Below are 20,337 nucleotides of genomic sequence, written 5' to 3' on the forward strand. Positions count from 1 at the left end.
TCGAAACTCATCGTAGGGTTTAGTCTAAAGACATCGTACTTCCAAATAAGCAGAAAACGTCCGGAATATTAGGTCCTGGCATTTTCCTACGAGGGTTTGGCGTCTGGGGAGAGCAGCAGGAGGCGGGACATATTAATGACATCTCTCAAATCGTATTGTTTTTCCAAGTTGACGTCTTCGTTGTCTACGTGTGCGGCTCGTCTTTTTCATCCCGAGATATTTGTATTCTTACAGTTTTACCTTTGTCACATGTTAAAAAGGTCATAAACACACCCAGTTGCTCGCCGTCCAGTTTCCGGCTGTTTTCTCACATGGGCTCACTCAGACATTTCCCAGACATTTTCCAAAGAAGGAAGGAAAATGTCCGTAGCAACTGACTTGGACATCCATGTTCTCACATACAGCGCCTCCGGACCTCAGTGCATGTCAGCTATACTGTTTAATTTACTAATGGGAGATTCAAGTTGCCTCAGGACTAAATAAAATGATTAACAAGTAATTTATTTCAAATGTCAAGGTCGTAATCCTGTTCTTTTTTTTCTCAGGGTATAACAACCACAAATTTGACTAAGGATAACATAATAGTGTTGGGAAACATGTGCTGCAGTCTGGATGGATCCTACATCCAGAACTCGGACCCGTCCATTTTGGAGAAAGTCAAGAGCTGCCCGGACCTCACTGACGCTCAGGCCTCTGCAGCTCAGTCCCTGCTGCTGAGCGGGAAAACCCCGTACGGGTACGTGAACAGCAACGAGCTCTTTACTGACGGGGTTTAAAGGTCCAGTGTGTAAGATTGAGGCGAAAGGGTGAAACTGAATATAAAATAATCCCAGCGATGTTTTCACCAGTGTGTTTCATCTAAAGTTTACGAATCGTTGTTTTATTTATCCAAGAATGGGCCTTTTATATTTAAATACTTTATATTTAAACACTCTATATTTACATCAGGAGTGGGTCCTCTCTACGGAGGCCGCCATGTTTTTTACAGTCGTCCTAACTGGACAAACTAAACCTTTTGAGTTTTTATGACAACTGAAGGTTTCTCCAGTTTCTCCTTCATGTTTGAAAGGTGAGGGTGAGGTTTGGGGTTTCAGCTGCAACATGCAACTACACCACTAGATGGCACTAAATTCTACACCCTGAACCTTTAAAGATGAAACACTGTGTTTATTGTTGGTCCTCGTCCACAGATTTTCTTCTTCCTGTTGCTTTTCAGTGTGATAGCGTCTTTTTACACTCTCTTTTACAGAGAGACGTCAACATGGGATCAACAAACTCTGGAGGACCTCGGCATGATACCGCTGTATATGACCTCAACTTTCTACGATAAATTTGACAAAGTAAGAGTCACGTGAACACATGAACGTCGTTATTCGGTGGATGAGGTGACTTTAAAGGTTCAGTGATGGACTTAAGTTGATGGTGTTTGGTTTCTGAGACGTCTGTTTGATTCCTGCGAGCAGAAAACGAAGCGCAAGTTCCTGAGGTACTTCCTGAAAATCCTGAAGAGTAACGGAGTGAGCAGACAGAAGAAGAGGACGATGAAGAAACAAATCAGAAAGTCCATCAGAAAGAAGACAAAGCGATCCATAGGTCAGCCTCTTGTTTATTGTCTCTGGAATTGTTTTGTCTCATCGTGATTTTATTATTTTAATTATGATCTTCGTGTGTTTACAGAATCGGAATGCACTTCGGGAACGATCACTCATGTGACCATTAGCAGAGACACGTTCCCCTTCGATTATGACGACGTGACCCAGTTCAACTGCTGCCTCAGCGCGGCGACTGTTAAAGAAAACCTGGACGCCATCACTGAGAAGGTGGACAATGAGGAATTCCTCGCCATCGTTCTCCGAAAGCTGCATGAGGTAAGAGGGTGTGGTTGTTTTTTAAAAAGCCTTTTTAAAGTGAGCGTAAAGAAACATCAAATCTAGTACAGAGCCACAAACGTCTAACTAGAATCAGTAAAGAGCGCATAGACTTTAAACCACATTTAAAGTCACTAGTTCTAGATTTTTCACCAAATTGCACACACTACGAAATATCAGTCTCCTAAACATGTCAGGTTTTTTTCTATGAATTATTTACTGAGAAATTCAACATTCAGACAATGTTGAAAAACGTCCTGTCACACAATGTTAAAGAATGTGTTCTGGATCTGCAACTTTTTACGGATCCACACCAAACTTTAATGGGTACTTCTCAGACTCATATCACATCCTTCCATCAAGTTTCGTGGTAATCTGTTTGGTAGTTTTTGCGCAATCCTACAAACAAACAAACCTTCTAGATGGAGTTAATGACACATCTTCAGGTGAAGGGCCCCTCTTGGCTCCAGGGCCCTGAACACGTGCCCACTTTGCTCACATGCTCATGTTGTAATTCATCGTGGCTGATTCTCCATTAGGTGATGAAGTCTGATTCTTGATTCTCACACGTTTACAGGCGTACGCTGACAACGCCACCATCCCAGAGGATCAGGTTCAAATCTTGGGTCCAGCGTCTCGCGTGGCCACCGTCAGCGACATAAGCAAGTGGAGCATCACTGAGGTCGACACGCTGTCTGCTCTGATGGACTCGTCTGATGGGGACTGGAACACGAGCCTGGTGAGCAAACCAGTTAACAACTTTGTTGTGCATCATGTGTGCGCGCATTGCTTGTGTTCTCATGAGTGCTCGTTCCTTCTCGTCCAGGCCAAGGCCGTCATCTCCAACTACCTGAGTAACGCAGGGAACGACCTCGGCAGTGCGGAGCTCGACACCATCGGAGGAGCCAACCTGTGTGCGCTGGACGTCGACGTTTTGAAAAACATTTCCACACAAAGCCTAAAGTAAGAAGTCGCGGCCGTGTGAATTTAAGTTAAAAAATTAATTCAGAAAATGTTGTTCCCCGTGTCTCGTCTCTTACTCTGCATATATTTGCGTCTTGCAGAGAAGCCAACGCCCTCCATGTGACCACCTGCACCACAGAGAAGAAGGAGGAACTGTTCACCATCGCCAGACAAGCGTTCACAATAACCACCCGCTCAACCGTCGTCCCTTTAACCACCTACCAGCTTATTTCGACTTATCTTGGTAGGAAGACACACACACACACACACACACACACACACACACACACACACACACACACACACACACACACACATTCATAGTGCCAGCAGAATTAAAAAAAATTGAGAGTGACATTTCTTTCCCGTCCTGCAGGGGGCGCTCCGGCTGAGTATATCCAAAGTTTGGTGAACTCCAATGTCAGCATGGACATGGCCATCTTCACCATTCTGAATGAGAACGTCGTAACGGTCAGTTGTGTGTTGTGTGTTGTGTGTTGTGTGTGTGTGTGTGTGTGTGTGTGTGTGTGTGTGTGTGTGTGTGTGTGTGTGTGTGTGTTATTGTATTTATTTTTAAGGGCCGTAGATTTTGAATTAGTGAGAGGTTTTTATTGAGGGGTTATTGAACTCTAGTTCTCTGTTTCTGTAGTAACTCACTGCATCTGGACAAAATACTGCCGTCTACATAAAGCGGAAAATGTCAAGAATAAATTTCAAATGTTAAGGTCGCTGTGACAAAAACAAATGTGTTCCCTTGTGAACACAATATCTCACGAATTCCTTGAAGGGATTTCTTCACATTTGGCACAAACCTTCACTGAGACACTTAAAAAAACTGATTATATTTCCGGGGTTGAAGGTCAAAGGTCAAGGTCACAGTGACCTCATGTTCTTGTGAATGTGGCATATCAGTAACACCTACAGAGGAATTGGCACAAACACCAAATAGGACCAAAGAACACTTTTAATAACACTTCGAGTTGGTCACCAATGTTCACTTAGACTCACAGATTAACTGATTAGATTTGGGTGGTCAAAGGTCAAAGGTCAAGGTCACAGTGGACTCACAGAAGTGGCCAGTTGTGACCAGTTGTCATTTGGACTCAAGATGAACATTTCCCTGCTCCTCTCTCCACAGAATCTGACCGTTAGTGACGTTCAAAGTCTTCTTGGCAGCAACGTGGCAGATTTGAAGTCCTATGAGAACCAAACAGTGGTTAAGGCCTGGACCAGGAGTCGGCCCCAATCAGAGCTTGATACCTTGTCACTGGGACTTTCGGGTGGGAGGGCTTCCATCGCCACCACGACCACCAACCCTATTACAGCCACCACCGTCTCAAGCAGCGCGTCATCCTCATCATCACCAACATCCTCATCTCCAACATCTCATTCACCAACATCCTCATCATCACCAACATCCTCATCATCATCAACATCCTCATTGTCATCAACATCCTCATCACCAACATCCTCATTGTCACCAACATCCTCATCGTCATCAACATCCTCATTGTCATCAACATCCTCGCCGACGTCCTCATCATCCTCATCATTACCAACTTCTTCATCATCAGCAACATCCTCATCATCTCCAACATCCTCATCATCAGCAACATCCTCATCATCAGCAACATCCTCATCATCTCCAACATCCTCATCCTCACCAACATCCTCATCATCAGCAACATCCTCATCATCTCCAACATCCTCATCATCACCAACATCCTCATCATCAGCAACATCCTCATCATCTCAACATCCTTATCCTGCAACGTCCTCATCATCCTCATCATCAATCCTCATCATCATCAACATCCTCATCATCACCAACATCCTCATCATCACCAACATCCTCATCCTCAGCAACATCCTCATCATCATCAACATCCTCATCATCTCCAACATCCTCATCATCACCAACATCCTCATCATCACCAACATCCTCATCCTCGCCGATCGTCCTCATCATCCTCATCATCACCAACATCCTCATCCTCAGCAACATCCTCATCATCATCAATGTCCTCATCATCACCAATGTCCTCATCATCACCAACGTCCTCATCATCACCAACGTCCTCATCCTCATCAGCAACATCCTCATCATCTCCAACATCCTCATCATCCTCATCTTTACCAACATCCTCCACATCCTCATCTTTACCAACATCATCCACTACTGTGCCTGGATCCACCAGCACCACTTCGACTTCTACCACCACAGGTGAGCGGTGAAACTGTTGGATGAAGTTAAAACAATATTAAAAAAAACTGTTAAACCCCCGAACAGCATTTAAAAACTTCCATTGGTCCTTTACATTGCCGTTGTTGTTGAGCAATACTTCCACTAGAGGCCAGCGCAGAGATGAAAGGTCAAGAGCCACCAACACGGAGAAGAAGTTCTCTGATAATGTCCCTCTTCAGAGAGCAGCTGTTTGTCCCTGTGCCCGACTGACGTAGCATCATAGAGACGATGTGGTGTTGAAATGTCCTCCTCTTGTCCTATGATCGTCTCACTTCAACTATTGGCTACACTGTTTTATCTTATCTCTTATCCTAAATATATTATAAATTAGATATATAATCAGGAATACTTCACTGACTGCTGATCTCTTGTGTTTTCTGTTTTTAGGCCACGGTTCCCGCCTCCGAGCAGACGCTGGCTTCTCCCTCTTCGTCCTCCTGGTGCTTTTCGTCGCTTCTCAGCACGTTGTGATGTGAGGAGCCTCCACTGACGCGGCTGGTTATATGAAATTCACAGTCCAGACTGGTTGAGTGAAAAATATGATGAGATAATGTTTTTATTTATCTCTATATATATAGAAATAAATGATGAGGCAGCTGAGGTCATAGAATGGCTGCATATTACATTACACTGCTTAAAACAGTATATATAAATAATATATTCTATTCTCAGTAGGAAGAATATTTGCTCTCAACCCTTTTACATGAATGTATAAGATCTTATATTTACTTATTTTTTACTCTTTTTACCTTTTTCCCCTGAAACTAAATTTGTTTTAATTATTGAAATGAAGGTTAAACTATATTAAAAAATGAAGGTGACAGTTTCTGCTGCATTTCTTCTGCTGTAATCCTCACTGTTGTGTATCAATCTTGAGACGGCGCTTTCTTTCCTGTGAGTTTTATGAGATTAATAATAAAATACATATTATTTATCGATGTCTTCAAAAACTTTGTCGCAGTTTATTGAGGATGAAGTGGGAAAAAAGTTGTCAGGTCATTTTACAGTTACACAAACATGGATGTATAAGTGAATCTAACATTGCAGCAGCAGATAGAATAGAACTGTTTTCATTATTATTGAATAACATAAATTATGAGAAAAACATCAAATTCTCACATTTAAGAAGAACAACGTCCAACAAATGTTTGACTTTTATGTTCTTTAATTCAACTATTCAAACAGTTGCTGATTAATCTGCTGTTGATCAACTATTTTAATGGATGAAGTGATTGTTGCAGCTCGGCTATAAGCGTTTATAAACCCCGAGAAGCGTCTTGCAGGTGGGACAGGAGTGTCTGGCGTCCCTCAGCCGGTCCACACAGAACGGAATGAGACAGCAACCTAAAACAAAGCTGAGAGGACAATATGTGAAACACATTGTCTTAGATATGATATTGTTTCACCATTTCTATATTTAACTCCATCAGGGAGGAAGTATCTGTCCACTGGTTGGCATGACATTAATGCTTGATGGAAATAATCCTATTATATTTAGGGGATTGATATCTATAAGCTGTCAATCACCGTGTTTTATAGCATCAAATAATTGAAACACACTTAAAAAACACCAGAGACGTCAGTGCTTCTTACCCACAGAAGAAGAGACCACCGCAGAGCAGGTAGGTGAGCAAACCAGAGGTGTGGTCCACCTTGGTGAGGACGGCCTGGTGACATGAAGGACAGACAACCTGAACCGGACTGTCTCCCAAAGGACCCACTGCCGCTACACGACACGAGGACAGCGAGGAAGAGAGAAAAATGAAGACGAGCACATAGTTTTGTCCAGAATTAGTTTTTCAATGAAGTTACTTTGAGCTCCGCTGCTCACATGAGGAAACTCACCGACAGGAACTTGAGCCATCGTCCCTGGAAACAGTTCATATCAGAAGAGAATGTAAACACAGGCCGTGCATGTTAACGACTACTTCAAATATCAGGATACACAAATTTAAATCAACATTTATAAAAATGTATCATGATTTGAAAATATATATTAAAATAAACAAATAATATGGGGATCACCGATGCATCTTATCATCTCCTGACACTATCTAAACATAATGAACTTAAAATAAAATGTATCACTATATATAGTTAGTTATAAATAATAACTATCATTATTATTAAACATAAGATGATGATTAAAATGATAAACCTTATACATATATTATGTATAATAAATACCTTAAACTGGATTATATGTACAATATCCAATTAAAACATAATAATAATAAATCATTTAAATCGAACCCTATATATATAAAAGACAAAATTACATGATCACTATCAAAGTAAAACATAACGATAATATACATAAAATAATTAATAAAAAACACTTTGTACATGCATTATAAAGAATAAAGTATGTATAGTATTTAAATATGATTGGACAGTATTTTGAGGAGATGCACTAGGTCTCCATTAAATATTTACATATTGTTATTCATGTTTCCATCTTGTTTATCTTTGTGTTTTAATGAAACCTTACAGATTTTAAATATATTAGAATCACTGCTTGGTAGAGAGAATAAGTGGTGACAAAACACTGAGATCCTCTAAACACACGATCTGTTTAACAGCTTTACATTCAAACAGATACTCACAGGTTGTGTAGACGTGTGTCTGCAGGTCGGACAGTTTCCTGCAGGATGAGCTTCACCTTCTCTTCTAACCTCGTTTGTCTCCACAGAAGTTGTCTGTGTGAATTTCTCTGACCCAACCCCCGTCCCAGCCCCAGTTTCACCACAACAACCATTAACATCCAGAGATTTCCTGTTTTCCACATCACTGCATCGAAGTTTCTCCTCATTCCAAAGTTTAATCGTGTTTTTTTTCTTCTGTCATTGACGATAGAAGAAAATTCTGTTTTACAGTGTGAAGCAAACATGTCGATTTACACAAACGCAAGAAAAGTAGACTTACAACTTTTAAACGTTTGAATTAAAATAACCTTAATATGTTTTAAACAAATGTCATTTTATTTTCACATCAGTTTAGAGGGAGCTTAAACTGTCAAAATCATAATTTCCAACTATAATATAATTTTACATCATATAATTTCTAAAAAATAAAGATTAAGGACAAACAGTGAGTGCAGCAAACATATTTATATATATGTATATATATGTATACAATATCAGATGTGTTGAAAAACATAAAACCTCGCTGTGTCTGCAGTGCATGAGACTGACTGAAGACAAATAACCTTTGATTCAGGGAGAAATGAGCAGCGCATGTTTCTGCTGCTTCAAATTAAAGCTGGTATTTACGTCCCTGCTGAACATCCAGGCAGAAGACTCCGGGTCACACACCGAGTCCGTGTGTTCCACAAATGAAAACAGTGGACGTGCCTTTTTGATTTTAAGCTTCTTTTAATCCCATTATTTCAAGATTATAAACTCAACCATGAGGGGTTGGTTTATTTCCAGTCGGCAGTTATTAAATGATGTGTCTCATTTTAATCCAAGACTTGAAAAAACTGGCAACATAGAAAACCTGAGTGTTTAACGACCCAGAGTTTGTGGGTCAGAGTTCTGACGATGACAAAAGTAGAAATGAGTGAAAATCTGACGTAACAGGAAGGGAAATAAAAATAAATCTAACATTTGTCAGGTGGTAAATTATTCTGGTGTCATGACATCATTTCACCACATTGTCCCTAATCACATTATGGTCAGGGGGCTTTTGTTACTAGGTCACTGGGAGTAGGGATTCTGAGGGGGCTGCAGCGCCGCCTACTGGTGGTTAAAGTAGCATAGTGGCAGAACCACTTTTTATCTTCTGTAATATTTTATTAGATTTTAGAACACTCAGTTAAAACGTTTGCTAACATTAACCTGACTTTACACTGAATGAAATATTCAAACCCCAAATGTTCTTATGTATAAAATGTAAGTGTGAGTTAAAGATCAACGCCATTGGTATTCAAACTTCATTTCAAAAATGAATTGGATAGTTTGATAACATTATTTATTTCTTGATCCCTCATAGCGTCATTACAGAAGAAATGCAACAAAGTTAAAAGTTAAAAAAATGTATTGATATTGTTAAAGGACTGAATTGATCATTTGAAAAAGAATAAGGCAATAAAATACATGTAGTGAATTATATATATATATTTTTAGATAAAGCTCTTTTATCGTCAAGTTACCAGATGAGAGTGAGATACTCAATCTATTAGTTTCAAAATGTATATTAGTGTAAAACATTTTGTATTAAAGTAACTGGAAAGAGGAAGGTCGGCCAGATGTAATTCATATTTAAGTCAAATGTATTTATCATATTATAACTTATAAATACATACATTAATAAAAAGTGCAAAGAATTGACTTCATAATAAAAAACGTAGATATGGAATATATTATGGCAGAAGTGAGTTGACTGATTCATGCTCATTGTATTGATTTAGTAATTGACTGCACAGTGTCACACGTCAGCCACAATAATAAAAACAGGAAGTAAGAAGAGTTGATTTTTAATCAGTAAAAACCGGTGCAATATTTCACATGTAAACGATTGCAGCATCTTGTTCTGAATACCTGAATAGTTACACAGAAATAATATTTTAGTGACTCAGAGATGAAAAGATTCCTGGAAAAATAGATCAGTTTAACAAAACAATTATTTCCCCGTCAAAAAAAAAACAAAAAACAGAAACAGAAACAGAAACAACAGCTGATTATTTCAAGTGCTCTTAAATAAACCTCATTAGTAGCCCTTTGACTCTGCAGCCAAACTCTCCAACTCTCACCTGCTACTGTGCATTAAATTAAAGGATTGTGAAGCGGCGGGTGAGAGGTTCCTCTAAATCCTGCAGATGTAACAAATCCACCAAACTCTGTTTAGAATTCTTCATATTTTAAAAGTTTCCTGCCGGTTGTGCCGACTCTGCATTTGGAAATGAATGGAAGTTTAACAACTAATAAGACACTATTTTGCGTGTGATTAATACGAAAAATATACGATTCATCCTAAGAAAATTATCTGGAAAAATTTAAACCAGGAATTTATAAACTAGTATAAAAAAACACCACTTCTGCACCTGGAGAACTTTTACAGTAGGGAAAGGCTTTCTTTCACAGCTAGGCTTTTATTTTGAAAAAAATCCGGAAGTGTTAACAGTCGCTCATCAGGAGGCAAAAAGGAAACGACGGGAATAAATTAAGAGTTTGAAAATATAATTTCTGTTAAAAAAATGAACGTGACTCATTTATCATCTGAACTGTCGTAGTAATAATAATTTGACCCGCCTCAATTTATTAGATTAGTTTATTTAACCGTAAATCTTTGTTTCCACTCCTGATTCAGTTTGGTTTGTGATGGTCATGGACTCGTTGTCTGAAAACCGTCTCTCAGATGAGGACAGACAGTGATTCAGCGAAGGCAGAGAGTTTGGCTGCAGAGTGTTTTTTAGAAAGTTTAACTCAGGTTACATCTTCCACCGTCGACATTAAGTTTTTGCAAAGCGCAGAATCAGAAGTGAGTCACGTGACTTGGACATTTGGCACTGAATCCCCGCACTAGTGTCCATGCGAGTGGATAAATCCTCCATCATCACAGCTCGCTACGTGTTTCCTGACTCAGCGGCAGTCTTCATTTTTCACCACAGATCATAACTGTCATTTCATCCTTGTTTTCTCTTGTGATGAAATTTACCAGGTTGTCGCCCTTTTGGTTTTACATTAGCTCCTCATTTCAGTTTCATTTCATCCTCTCAGGTCTAATCACAGCTTTCTTTCTCATCCCTTCCAGTCCTCCCTTCGTTCTCCTGCTCTCTCCTCCTCGGGATTCCCTGCAGACGTGTGTTCAAGAGGCCATATGGCTTCTTTTCTGTTCTGGCTCCTTTCTCTCCTCCTCCTCCTGCTCCTGCTCCTCCGTCCTGTCCCTCACCGCCCTCAGCAGGATCCTGAGCAGCGTGTTCTCGTTCAGCAGGTTCTCCGAGGTGTCTGCCAGCTCCTGCAGGCGTCTCACCGCTTTCCCGAGCAGCCGGCTTTTCTCCTGATGCTGCTCCTCCAGGCTCTGCCTCTCTCGCTGCAGCTCAGCGTTCTGGGATTCTAAGATGAGAGTTTCAAATGTCAGGCGCCGGTTGTCGCGCCACAGCTGCGCCAGCTGCTGGGAGAGACGTTCGCGGGCGTGATGCAGCGTCTGAACTTCCCGCTGCAGTGCCAGGAACTCTGCGCGGAGGACGGCGGCGGCTCCTGAACCGTCGGCCTTGACAGAGGATGCTACCGGTTTGTCGGCATCGTGTGCAGAGCCAGAGTGTTGCAGGACGAAGTGGAGGAGGTTGGGTAACGTGATGGGAAGGTCGTCTGGAAACTTTACACTCATATGTTTTCTTAAAGACAAGAAGAAATTGCAATTATGTACTTTAAGTCTGTGTTTCTCCTGTAAATCTATATTCTGTGCGGGAGCTGTAAACGATTTCATTTTAACTTTCATCTTTATATATAAAAAACAATCTGTGACCAGATATGACTGGAAAATGCTAATTTGCAAATGTTTGTGTGTCGATCAGACTGGTCAATATATCGCTAAGGGGATTATGTTTTCACCTCTGGCCGGTGGGTTGTTTGTCTGTTTGACAGCAGGATTATAAAAACAAATACTGAATGGATTTCCATGAAATTTGGTGGAATGATGGGACATGGACCAAGAAAGAACTCCTTAAATTTTGGCTCAGATCTGAACAAAGGAGCGGATCCAAAAAGGTGCTTGATTGAATTCAAGGGGACTGTGCAGACGTGCTGGTGGTGTTTGCTCTGTTGAATGTGAAATGAAAGTGCACTTTAGTTCTCACCTGTATCTGGGAAAGAGCAGAATGGAGGGAACGTGATCCACCATGAACTCCCAGGGAAGATCATTGCGAGCTACATTCACCCTACACAGAGAGAAGTGTGAGTAAACCGTCCCAGTAGATTCATAAACAGTCAAACACAAAGAAATATGTTACCTGGCAACAGTGATGGTGCTGTTTTCCTGTAACAATCTGGCGAGATGGATGATGATGTGGTTGAGAACGGAGCAGAATCCACACCACTGAGTGTAGTAGATCAGCAGCACATCCTACACACACACACACACACACACACACACACACACACACACACACACACACACACACACACACACACACACACACACACACACACACACACACACACACACACACACACACACACACACACACACACACACACACACACACACACGTTTTTAGCCTATTAATACATCCCTGTTACTTTGTGAATTTTTAAATGTTCTCATTTGGTTTTATTTGCATGTTGAGCACATCCTGTGAGCACAATGAGAAATTGTCCTACAAACAGTTTGTTGTAATGGGATTAAACGGTCAGCTATTTTGTCTCCGTTTAGCAAAAATAATATTTGCCTTAAGATTTGACTTCTCCAGCACAAACATTGGAGAATGATTCATCAGGAATGAGTCACTGTTGGTGTTTTATAACAAACTCGAACTTTGTTTGGACGGTGCCTGAAAGGCCGACCCGCTCACACAAATACACACAGACAACTCTGTGAAAATCTCTCTCCTCAACAGAGGAGAGAGATTTTGAAGCAGCGTCTTGCGTCACCTTCTGAAGATCCATGACGGAGGGCAGGAAGGAGGAGGTGGTCAGTTCTGTGATGAGGGGGCGAGGACGCCTGGCTTCCTCCTCACCTCCCTTCCTGTTCTCCTCTCCGACCAAGTGTCTCTGCAAGAGACTGTACGGAGCACTGAAGTTCCTGATGAAGGCCTCTGTAACACACACACACACACACACACATACACACACACACACACACAATGAAAACAGAGAACCACTACACGGATCAGGTTCAAATACAAACAGGATTTTTAACATGATAGAATTAAATTAAATGAATGACTAACTGTGATTCCCTGACCTGCTGCCACCACTACAGACTGTGGCCATCTCATTACTGATGTAAAGTATATTTTAAAGTAGTAATAAAGTAGTATTTTTCAACGATAAATTTGACAACAAATAAACAATCAGATACTTAAAGGTCACAACGAGCTTTGTCCTATTCATTACAAATGTTTGTGTCTGTATGTGCACAGCATGTAAAAGACCATGACACTCTGTCAGCTAATGTGCTAATATGCATAAAAAGTCTTATTTCTCAGGTGATGATTTATGGAAAACTTACATTGACCTTAACTTGACTCATCAACTTTCCATTAAATTTGTGTAAACATGGCACAAAGTGTTCCCACTCAAACGTTTCCTCATTCACCTACAACACAAAACTCCAAATGACTGAGTTAATTATCTCTAAATTATTATACTAACTTTGACAATGCTCTTCAACAGAAACACAAGTGGATCTGAGTTCAAACCCTTCTGGGTTAAAAACCAGTAAGAGTCAGGGTTTAGCAGAACTCTTCCTCGAAAGGTTCCTTCTGAATGGTGATAGTGTTTCTAATATTCTGTCCCCCTCATGTTTGTAAATGGGTTTGAAAAATATTAAAAACACAAGATATAGATGATAGATTGTGTGGACGAGGCTCAGAGAGCAGCTCCACGTGAACCAGGGAGAGGGGACGCCACAGCTGAGACTAGAAGGTCAATCAACTGGATTCAAAAGGCAGCAAGTGAGCAGCCAGAGACACACATGGTGAGGGACACTGAGGGAACACATGGTGAGGCCACACATGGTGAGGGACACTGAGGGACACACATGGTGAGGGACACACATGGTGAGAGACACTGAGGGACACACATGGTGAGAGACACACATGGTGAGGACACTCAGGGACACACGGTGAGGGACGCACAAGGTGAGAGACACAAGAGACACACATGGTGTGAGACACTGAGGGACACACATGGTGAGAGACACACATGGTGAGGACACACATGGTGAGAGACACTGAGGGACACACATGGTGAGGGACACACATGGTGAGAGACACACATGGTGAGAGACACACATGGTGAGGGACACACATGGTGAGAGACACTGAGGGACACACATGGTGAGAGACACACATGGTGAGAGACACTGAGGGACACACACGGTGAGGGACGCACAAGGTGAGGGACACTGAGGGTAGGGTTGCAAAGGGTTGGAAAATTTCCGGTAAATTTCCGGAAACTTTCTGGAAACTTTCCATGGGAAGTTAAGCTCGGGAATTTTGGGAATTTTGAAAACAAAAATTTACCGCAAATTAAACGCTGAGCAATAAAAAAAGAATTCAAAACTCTATTTTAAAAATTGTATGGAATGCAGCACACGCTGCACGTTGAATTTCAACCCTGCACTGTGCATTTCTCCATCACATGCACAGATACTTCCCAGCATCCTGCACACTACAGCATTAGCCCAAGGACTAGTCAGGGAAGTTTTGATGATATTACTGGGGAAATATATTAGCATGCTGATTGAGGATTGTTCATCTGTTCATCTAGCCTATTTCTATTCATTTATCCATCAATTGTAAAATATTTTTAAAGACGATTCCAATTGTTTAGCTAACTATTTATATCTCTGGCATTGCATTAGTGTTTTTTACAAGCTTTTTTCTCATCCCATTCTACAGAGCAATGCCACGTGCACTATCTCATGTGTGGAGACATTTCACCCCAGCCAATGTAGAAGGAAAGGCTGTGTACATTTGCAAATACTGTGCAAAGACCTATGTTAAGAATGCCACAAAGATGCAGAAGCATATAGTCAAGTGCCCAAAGTTTCCTCAGGGCTCAAATCAGCTTATGACAAAACAAAATGTTTATATTTATGTCTGTATATGACAAGGTAAATACAGTTAGTATAAATTACCCACAAAATTTCCAGTTTATTCCCGTTAATTCCCATGGAAAGTTTCCAACTTTTAATATTCCCGGAATTTTGCAACCCTAACTGAGGGACACACATGGTGAGGGACACACATGGTGAGAGACACTCAGGGACACACACGGTGAGGGACGCACAAGGTGAGAGACACTGAGAGACAGCGCCAGCAGAAAGTGCTGAGATTTATGTTTGGTTTGGACTTTACGTTTCCTCGCGTGTGTTAACGAAGAAATAAAATGCTGAAAACCAACTGGTTTGAACCTAATAAAGTGGCCACTGAGCGTAACCATGTCCTCGTCTTACCCAGAGACTCTGTGAGTGTGGCTGCTGGGCTGCGATGGAGAACGTAGTGAACCTCGTCCTTCAGGTTCACGATAGCTGCGAACGACCGGTGGCTGCTCCCATCACCTGGGTTACCAGCCTCCTGGTGAAGAGCAGCCGTTCTGTTGCCTGTGGCTCCGAGCCTCACGGCCAGAGGCCAGTTCAGAGCAACGTCCAGCAGATAAAACCTGAGCGTCCTGTTGGTCTGACACCGGAGCCCCGTGATGCCGTCTCCTCTCTGCTGAGTGACGGACGACGGAGGGACGGACAGAGGAGGGGGCGTGAGTCTTTGCATGTCCGGCCCCTCTTTGGCTTGTGACTCATTGAGTTGAGGTTCTACTGGTCTGCAGCAGGCACTGTATTGACTGAACGGGCTGTAGCTGCTCAGAAAGTTGCTACAGTCCAACGAGGAGGCAGACTCCGTGGACACGGGAGCAGGAAGTCGGTGGAGGCAGCAGTGTCGGAGATGAGGCTGCAACACGTCCCCCCCCCGAGCTGTGGAGGGGAACGAGCAGCGTACGGAAGAGCTGCTCCGACTCTGTCCTGACGAGCGGAGACACACCTCGCACACACTTGTCCTGGACTCTGGGAGCAGAACCGACTGGCAGCACAGCAGGTGGGATCTTCCGTCCGAGCCGGAGTGGTCGTTATTCTCACAGGAATGGTATCGCACAGCAATGTCGGCAATCTGAAAAACAAAACCAGCAGTAAAATTAGATATTTGAAATAAGATAAAGACTATGAAGCTATTTTTCCCCTTATCTCACCTGGTGCAGGATGGGATCGGGTTTGGAGCCGAGTGGATTGTACGGCAGGAACAGCAGCAGCGCCGGACCTTTAGTCAGCTCCTGCTCCAAGAGGCGGGACTTAGTTCCCGGCGGCTGCAGCCACTTGAGGACGGTCTGATAGTGTTCAAACACCCAGCTGCAGATGGCCTCGGACGTGAAGTTACGTTCCAGTCGAGGGAAAATCTAAAAGCACAGAAAAACATTTTATACATCTAAAAACTACAGTACAATTTATTCAGTGTTTCTAAACATTCTTTAGCCGTTGTTTGTAGAATATCATGACTTGACCCCAGCGCTCACCAAAGAGGAGTTTAATATCCTGTGGAGATAAACACTTTCATCTTCTTTTAGGGAGATGGCCTCGGCCACCTGTTTGTTTGTCACGACCCCGAAACGCACGACTCCGCGGAAATCTACGTCAGAAAAACAGATGAAACAAAGATCAAATGAAACAAAGATCTGTAGAATATAGCTGCAACAGTTGGTCGCAATTTTTAAAGAAGAAGAAATCAAAAAATGATCTAGTTCCAGATTCCTAACTGTAAAAAGTTTCCTTAGTGTGGATACAAACTACTTAAGGACCCTTAAGAAGCTTATGAAGCCGTGTGTTTTGAGATTTTGGCCGAACAAAGAACACATTTAAAAATGTCACCTGGGACTCTGTGAAATTCTGACCATTTCAGACATTTTATTTCAGACCATAGAACAATCAAATAAAACTAATAAGCTAATTAATGGATAATGGAAATAATTGTTGCTTATAATTCTTGGTAGTTTCCTGTCAGATAAAGAAAGGAACATTAGAGATACTTGAATCAGCAACTGCTCTTTTTGGTTAAAAGGCTAATCCACTAATCAATTGATCCAGTAGCCGCTTCATTGAGGGTTTGTAAGAAGGAGTCTCTGCGCTGTGCGATCCTTTCTTACCCCGTTTGAGAGCCTGCAGCGCCGAGGACAAATACGTGATGTACCCTGGCGGCTGAGGAGACGAGTTAAACTGGAAGAAACCCACCACACGAGGCTAGAAGGACAAAAGACACAGCCCGTCAGAATATATCATATACATAACTGTTTACAGCACATTATTATCGACCAGCTCACAGAGTCAGGGATGAACTTTGTGGGCCTGAGGCCAACAAGTACCTCGTGGTTGGAGAGGAACTCTTCAAGTGTGGCTCTGGATGGGAGGTAAGTGAGCGGCGTGATGACTCGGAGGATGAAACTCTCCACATACAGAGCAACGAACGGACCTTTGTACTCGATGGGTCCAAACCTGCAGCAGAGACAAGATACAAGGATCAATTAAGTGATGTAAAGCATCAATCTCTCGCCTCACAGCTCATTTGTACATGTTAATAATCAAAATCATAAAAAATACATTTATAACGTAAAAATACTAAGTGGTAAATGGACTGTATTTATTATAAAGCTGCTTTTCTAATCTTATCAAAGACTCAAAGTGCTTTACAGAACAAGCCACCAGAAACATACATCAACTACTATTATATATAAACATTCTAGGAAAAGAGGAGAGGATTTCAGATGCTGCACTTCACAAATTTGCCTCGAGAGGTTTTATAATAAATCTGTACAGGATAGGACATCTTCCTCTTCACCTCCTCATATAATTATTTGACTTCTTCTCAGTCTCACCTTCTATAAAACAGATGGATGATGGGATAGTGGTAGAGGCGGTTTTGCCTCCTGCATTTCCCCTGACTGTACCAACAGTTAACGGCCACAAACTGCACCTGTGTGTGTGTGTGTGTGTGTGTGTGTGTGTGAGAGAACGACAGAAAAACAGGGTGAAACAAACAACCACAGACAGGATGAGTTGTGTTATCATTCTCAGTCATGTGTGAGGATGTAACTGCGTTTTCTAAAGTACATCCCAACAGTCAGACTCACTAGTTACCAACTTTCCTTTGTGAATTTAAAGGATTTGCTGCTGCTTAATTATTCTGAATACAGGCTACAAAAAACACTTCAGATAACAAAGCCCTATTTTATTCTAGAAGTGTATTGTTGTTCGGTTTTGCTGTTAATTCCTCCACAGCCGCGCACCATGCAACCACTGTGTGCTTTCTATGTGTCCTTTAAACAATCCTGCAGCATTGAGCGACCTCAGGTGTCCCGTACCTGTTTGGCCAGCTTCTTAGCAACCTGCTGCACTTCCTGTCGGGCAGCCATGGAGTGAGCGCACCACGGTGCATAGAAGAAGATGAGCGACACCTCCGCCACACTCCTCAGACGCTCCACCTATAGAGAAAGAATTATCGTTACTGGCACGTTACAGATGTAATTGCTGTCCTGGATTTTTTTTAATGTTGATCTTGAATTATTACTGTCAGGGACTAAGATCTGTCATTGAAACGATTTGAGAAATGTGAGAACATTGGAGCAAAGGATGAAAGCTACTCTGTCAGAGCCAAAACAGAATCCAGTTCTCATGCAGATCTCATGATATCTAATGGAGGGAAATCCCAGTGTTTCATTCAACTAAATGTTTAGTATCCAGAGTCTCACCTGGTCCAGCTGACCCAAGTACAGGTCGATGATCGGGGCCTCGGCAGAGAAGAACCGCACCGGAGGCCGAGCTGCTGCCACCACATTCTTAGCACGGCTACAGACAGAAAAACAAGATGTTAGTCTAAAGGAGGAATCACAATAACACAAACTTCTATAACAACACATGTTCTGAGACAATATACATTTGTCTACAGGCCGTGATTCGAACCAGACTGGTTAAACTGTTTGTGATGAAGAACTTGGATTTGTTTGGTTCTTTGATCCAATTTCATAACAGAGTTTTCTGTTATACAAACTGAGTTGAAATAGTATAGTTACTTTACAAAATATGCTTAAAAGACCATTTAACTATTGCGGCTCTTCTTCTTGTGTTGTTGTTTTTGGAGATTCCATTGATTACTGTTACCTGGGAGTCCGTGCATCATACCCCCCAACACACACTCACAGTCATGTGTGCATGCAACTGCACACACACATACACACATCTTTTTACTTTCTTATTGAATAGTGTTGCTGTTTGTTTTTTAATTGGCTTCATAACTTGTTAGGGTTAGGTTTGTTTGAGTTTGTTGACTCATGTGTAATCATTATTATCTGCATGTCTAAAGTTGTTAAATCTTAACTTTATTTAGGTGGAGGCTTCAAAATAAGACTACTAAGTTCCCTGCCTCCTTCTGCACTTCATATGTATTATTGTTCCTGTGCTGAATAAACCTGATGACAGATCTGAGCTGTTAGTTAACAACCAGAGACACACAGTTTAAAACCAGTGACTCTATGGGAGTCCACCAGATGACTCGCTAATCATCAGTGAATCCTCTTATCCCGACACTTTATAACCAGCTCCTGGTAACAAGCGGCTAATTTACAGTTTCCGTGAAGCTACAGCGACGCGGACCGTTCGGTTGGATCCCAGAAACAAACCCTGTCCCACTCGTACCTGCACGTGAGCATGAGAGCCAGGACGAGCAGGACGCTGAGCACGATAGCCCCGCAGAGGAGATCCGGTCTCCGGGCCATCAGAAACAGCACCTGCCGGAGAGACTGCCGCACCCGGCGCAGCATTACAGCCCGTCGTCGGCTCCCGGTCCCATTTATACGGCCCGGCTCCGCGCGTCCATCACCGAGGGGAGGGGGGGCAGGCGGACCGGTTCCACGGGACACACCGCTGACCTGGATTGGACGCGCCGCTGCTGTGTCGCGGGTCTCGAACACGGACCAACCTTTCTTCCCCACGTCGACTTTTCACTTCCGCAACAAGCACGGCCGAGGGCTCGTCCGCAAATTGTTGTCGGTTCAAACGCACGGTACGTTTAAACACCGCCATCTTAACGCAAACGGAAAAATAGACTCGTTTTTGGTTATATTCACGTTAAAGAGATGAACCCGCGTAAATAATTATCATTATTATATTTGTCTTGTAGTTCTCCTTATTTTTTGCGTTTCCGGCGCTACTTGAGTTTTACAGACAAGCCCTTACGTCGTTATGGCGACAACCTCTGCTGCCATGACGACCGTCCAACGCTAGAGGGCGGTCGTTCCTGGATCTTCAATCAATGAAACTTTATTTACAATTGTACGAACAAAGTTAGATTTAATGAAGTAAAAATACCTGAAATAAAAATATTATCCTTTATTCGAATGTTACTGCACTCGTAGAAAGTTAAATAGATAAAGGCTCAATGACAAACAATAACTAAACAGATTAAATTACAAACAAATATTATATATATTATATATAACATATTTATATTTAATACAAAATAACAGGATTTTTCTTCTAGGTAAAGAGCCTTGAGATAAT

At 42.0% G+C, this 20,337-nt stretch overlaps 3 protein-coding genes across 4 annotated transcripts in view; 1 reads left to right on the forward strand and 2 right to left on the reverse strand.

The window, feature by feature from the left end:
* Nucleotides 1-5,566, forward strand: part of LOC118122327 — a 30,168-nt gene extending 24,602 nt beyond the window's left edge. The window contains exons 56-65 of the mRNA XM_047342395.1: nucleotides 546-736; nucleotides 1,250-1,340; nucleotides 1,464-1,593; nucleotides 1,678-1,868; nucleotides 2,446-2,607; nucleotides 2,695-2,831; nucleotides 2,933-3,075; nucleotides 3,208-3,302; nucleotides 3,970-4,274; nucleotides 5,464-5,566. Coding sequence (XP_047198351.1) covers nucleotides 546-736; nucleotides 1,250-1,340; nucleotides 1,464-1,593; nucleotides 1,678-1,868; nucleotides 2,446-2,607; nucleotides 2,695-2,831; nucleotides 2,933-3,075; nucleotides 3,208-3,302; nucleotides 3,970-4,274; nucleotides 5,464-5,566 — 1,548 coding nt within the window. The remainder of the gene's footprint in view (nucleotides 1-545; nucleotides 737-1,249; nucleotides 1,341-1,463; nucleotides 1,594-1,677; nucleotides 1,869-2,445; nucleotides 2,608-2,694; nucleotides 2,832-2,932; nucleotides 3,076-3,207; nucleotides 3,303-3,969; nucleotides 4,275-5,463) is intronic.
* A 668-nt stretch (nucleotides 5,567-6,234) lies between these two features.
* LOC118122317 (lipopolysaccharide-induced tumor necrosis factor-alpha factor homolog) lies at nucleotides 6,235-7,758 on the reverse strand. Its single transcript, XM_035178987.2, has 4 exons — nucleotides 7,683-7,758; nucleotides 6,922-6,945; nucleotides 6,670-6,802; nucleotides 6,235-6,431 (listed from the first exon to the last, which is right to left on the reverse strand). The coding sequence occupies exons 2-4, from the start codon at nucleotides 6,938-6,940 to the stop codon at nucleotides 6,323-6,325; spliced, it is 261 nt and encodes an 86-aa protein (XP_035034878.1). The 5' UTR covers nucleotides 6,941-6,945; nucleotides 7,683-7,758; the 3' UTR covers nucleotides 6,235-6,322.
* A 1,779-nt stretch (nucleotides 7,759-9,537) lies between these two features.
* txndc11 (thioredoxin domain containing 11) lies at nucleotides 9,538-19,781 on the reverse strand. Of its 2 annotated transcripts, none has more exons than XM_035184806.2 (13): nucleotides 19,474-19,781; nucleotides 18,531-18,627; nucleotides 18,144-18,263; nucleotides 17,658-17,755; nucleotides 17,148-17,277; nucleotides 16,932-17,025; nucleotides 16,305-16,417; nucleotides 15,984-16,187; nucleotides 15,199-15,904; nucleotides 12,669-12,832; nucleotides 12,029-12,141; nucleotides 11,876-11,881; nucleotides 9,538-11,413 (listed from the first exon to the last, which is right to left on the reverse strand). In XM_035184806.2, exons 1-13 carry the CDS (start codon nucleotides 19,596-19,598, stop codon nucleotides 10,885-10,887), a joined length of 2,499 nt encoding a protein of 832 aa, XP_035040697.1. In that variant the 5' UTR covers nucleotides 19,599-19,781; the 3' UTR covers nucleotides 9,538-10,884. The 2 variants fall into 2 exon arrangements, with proteins under 2 accessions (XP_035040697.1, XP_035040688.1); XM_035184797.2 differs by having other exon boundaries at nucleotides 11,876-11,956.
* Nucleotides 19,782-20,337: the final 556 nt, after the last annotated feature.

This window comes from Hippoglossus stenolepis, chromosome 2 (genome assembly GCF_022539355.2).
Source record: "Hippoglossus stenolepis isolate QCI-W04-F060 chromosome 2, HSTE1.2, whole genome shotgun sequence".
Lineage (NCBI taxonomy): Eukaryota > Metazoa > Chordata > Actinopteri > Pleuronectiformes > Pleuronectidae > Hippoglossus > Hippoglossus stenolepis.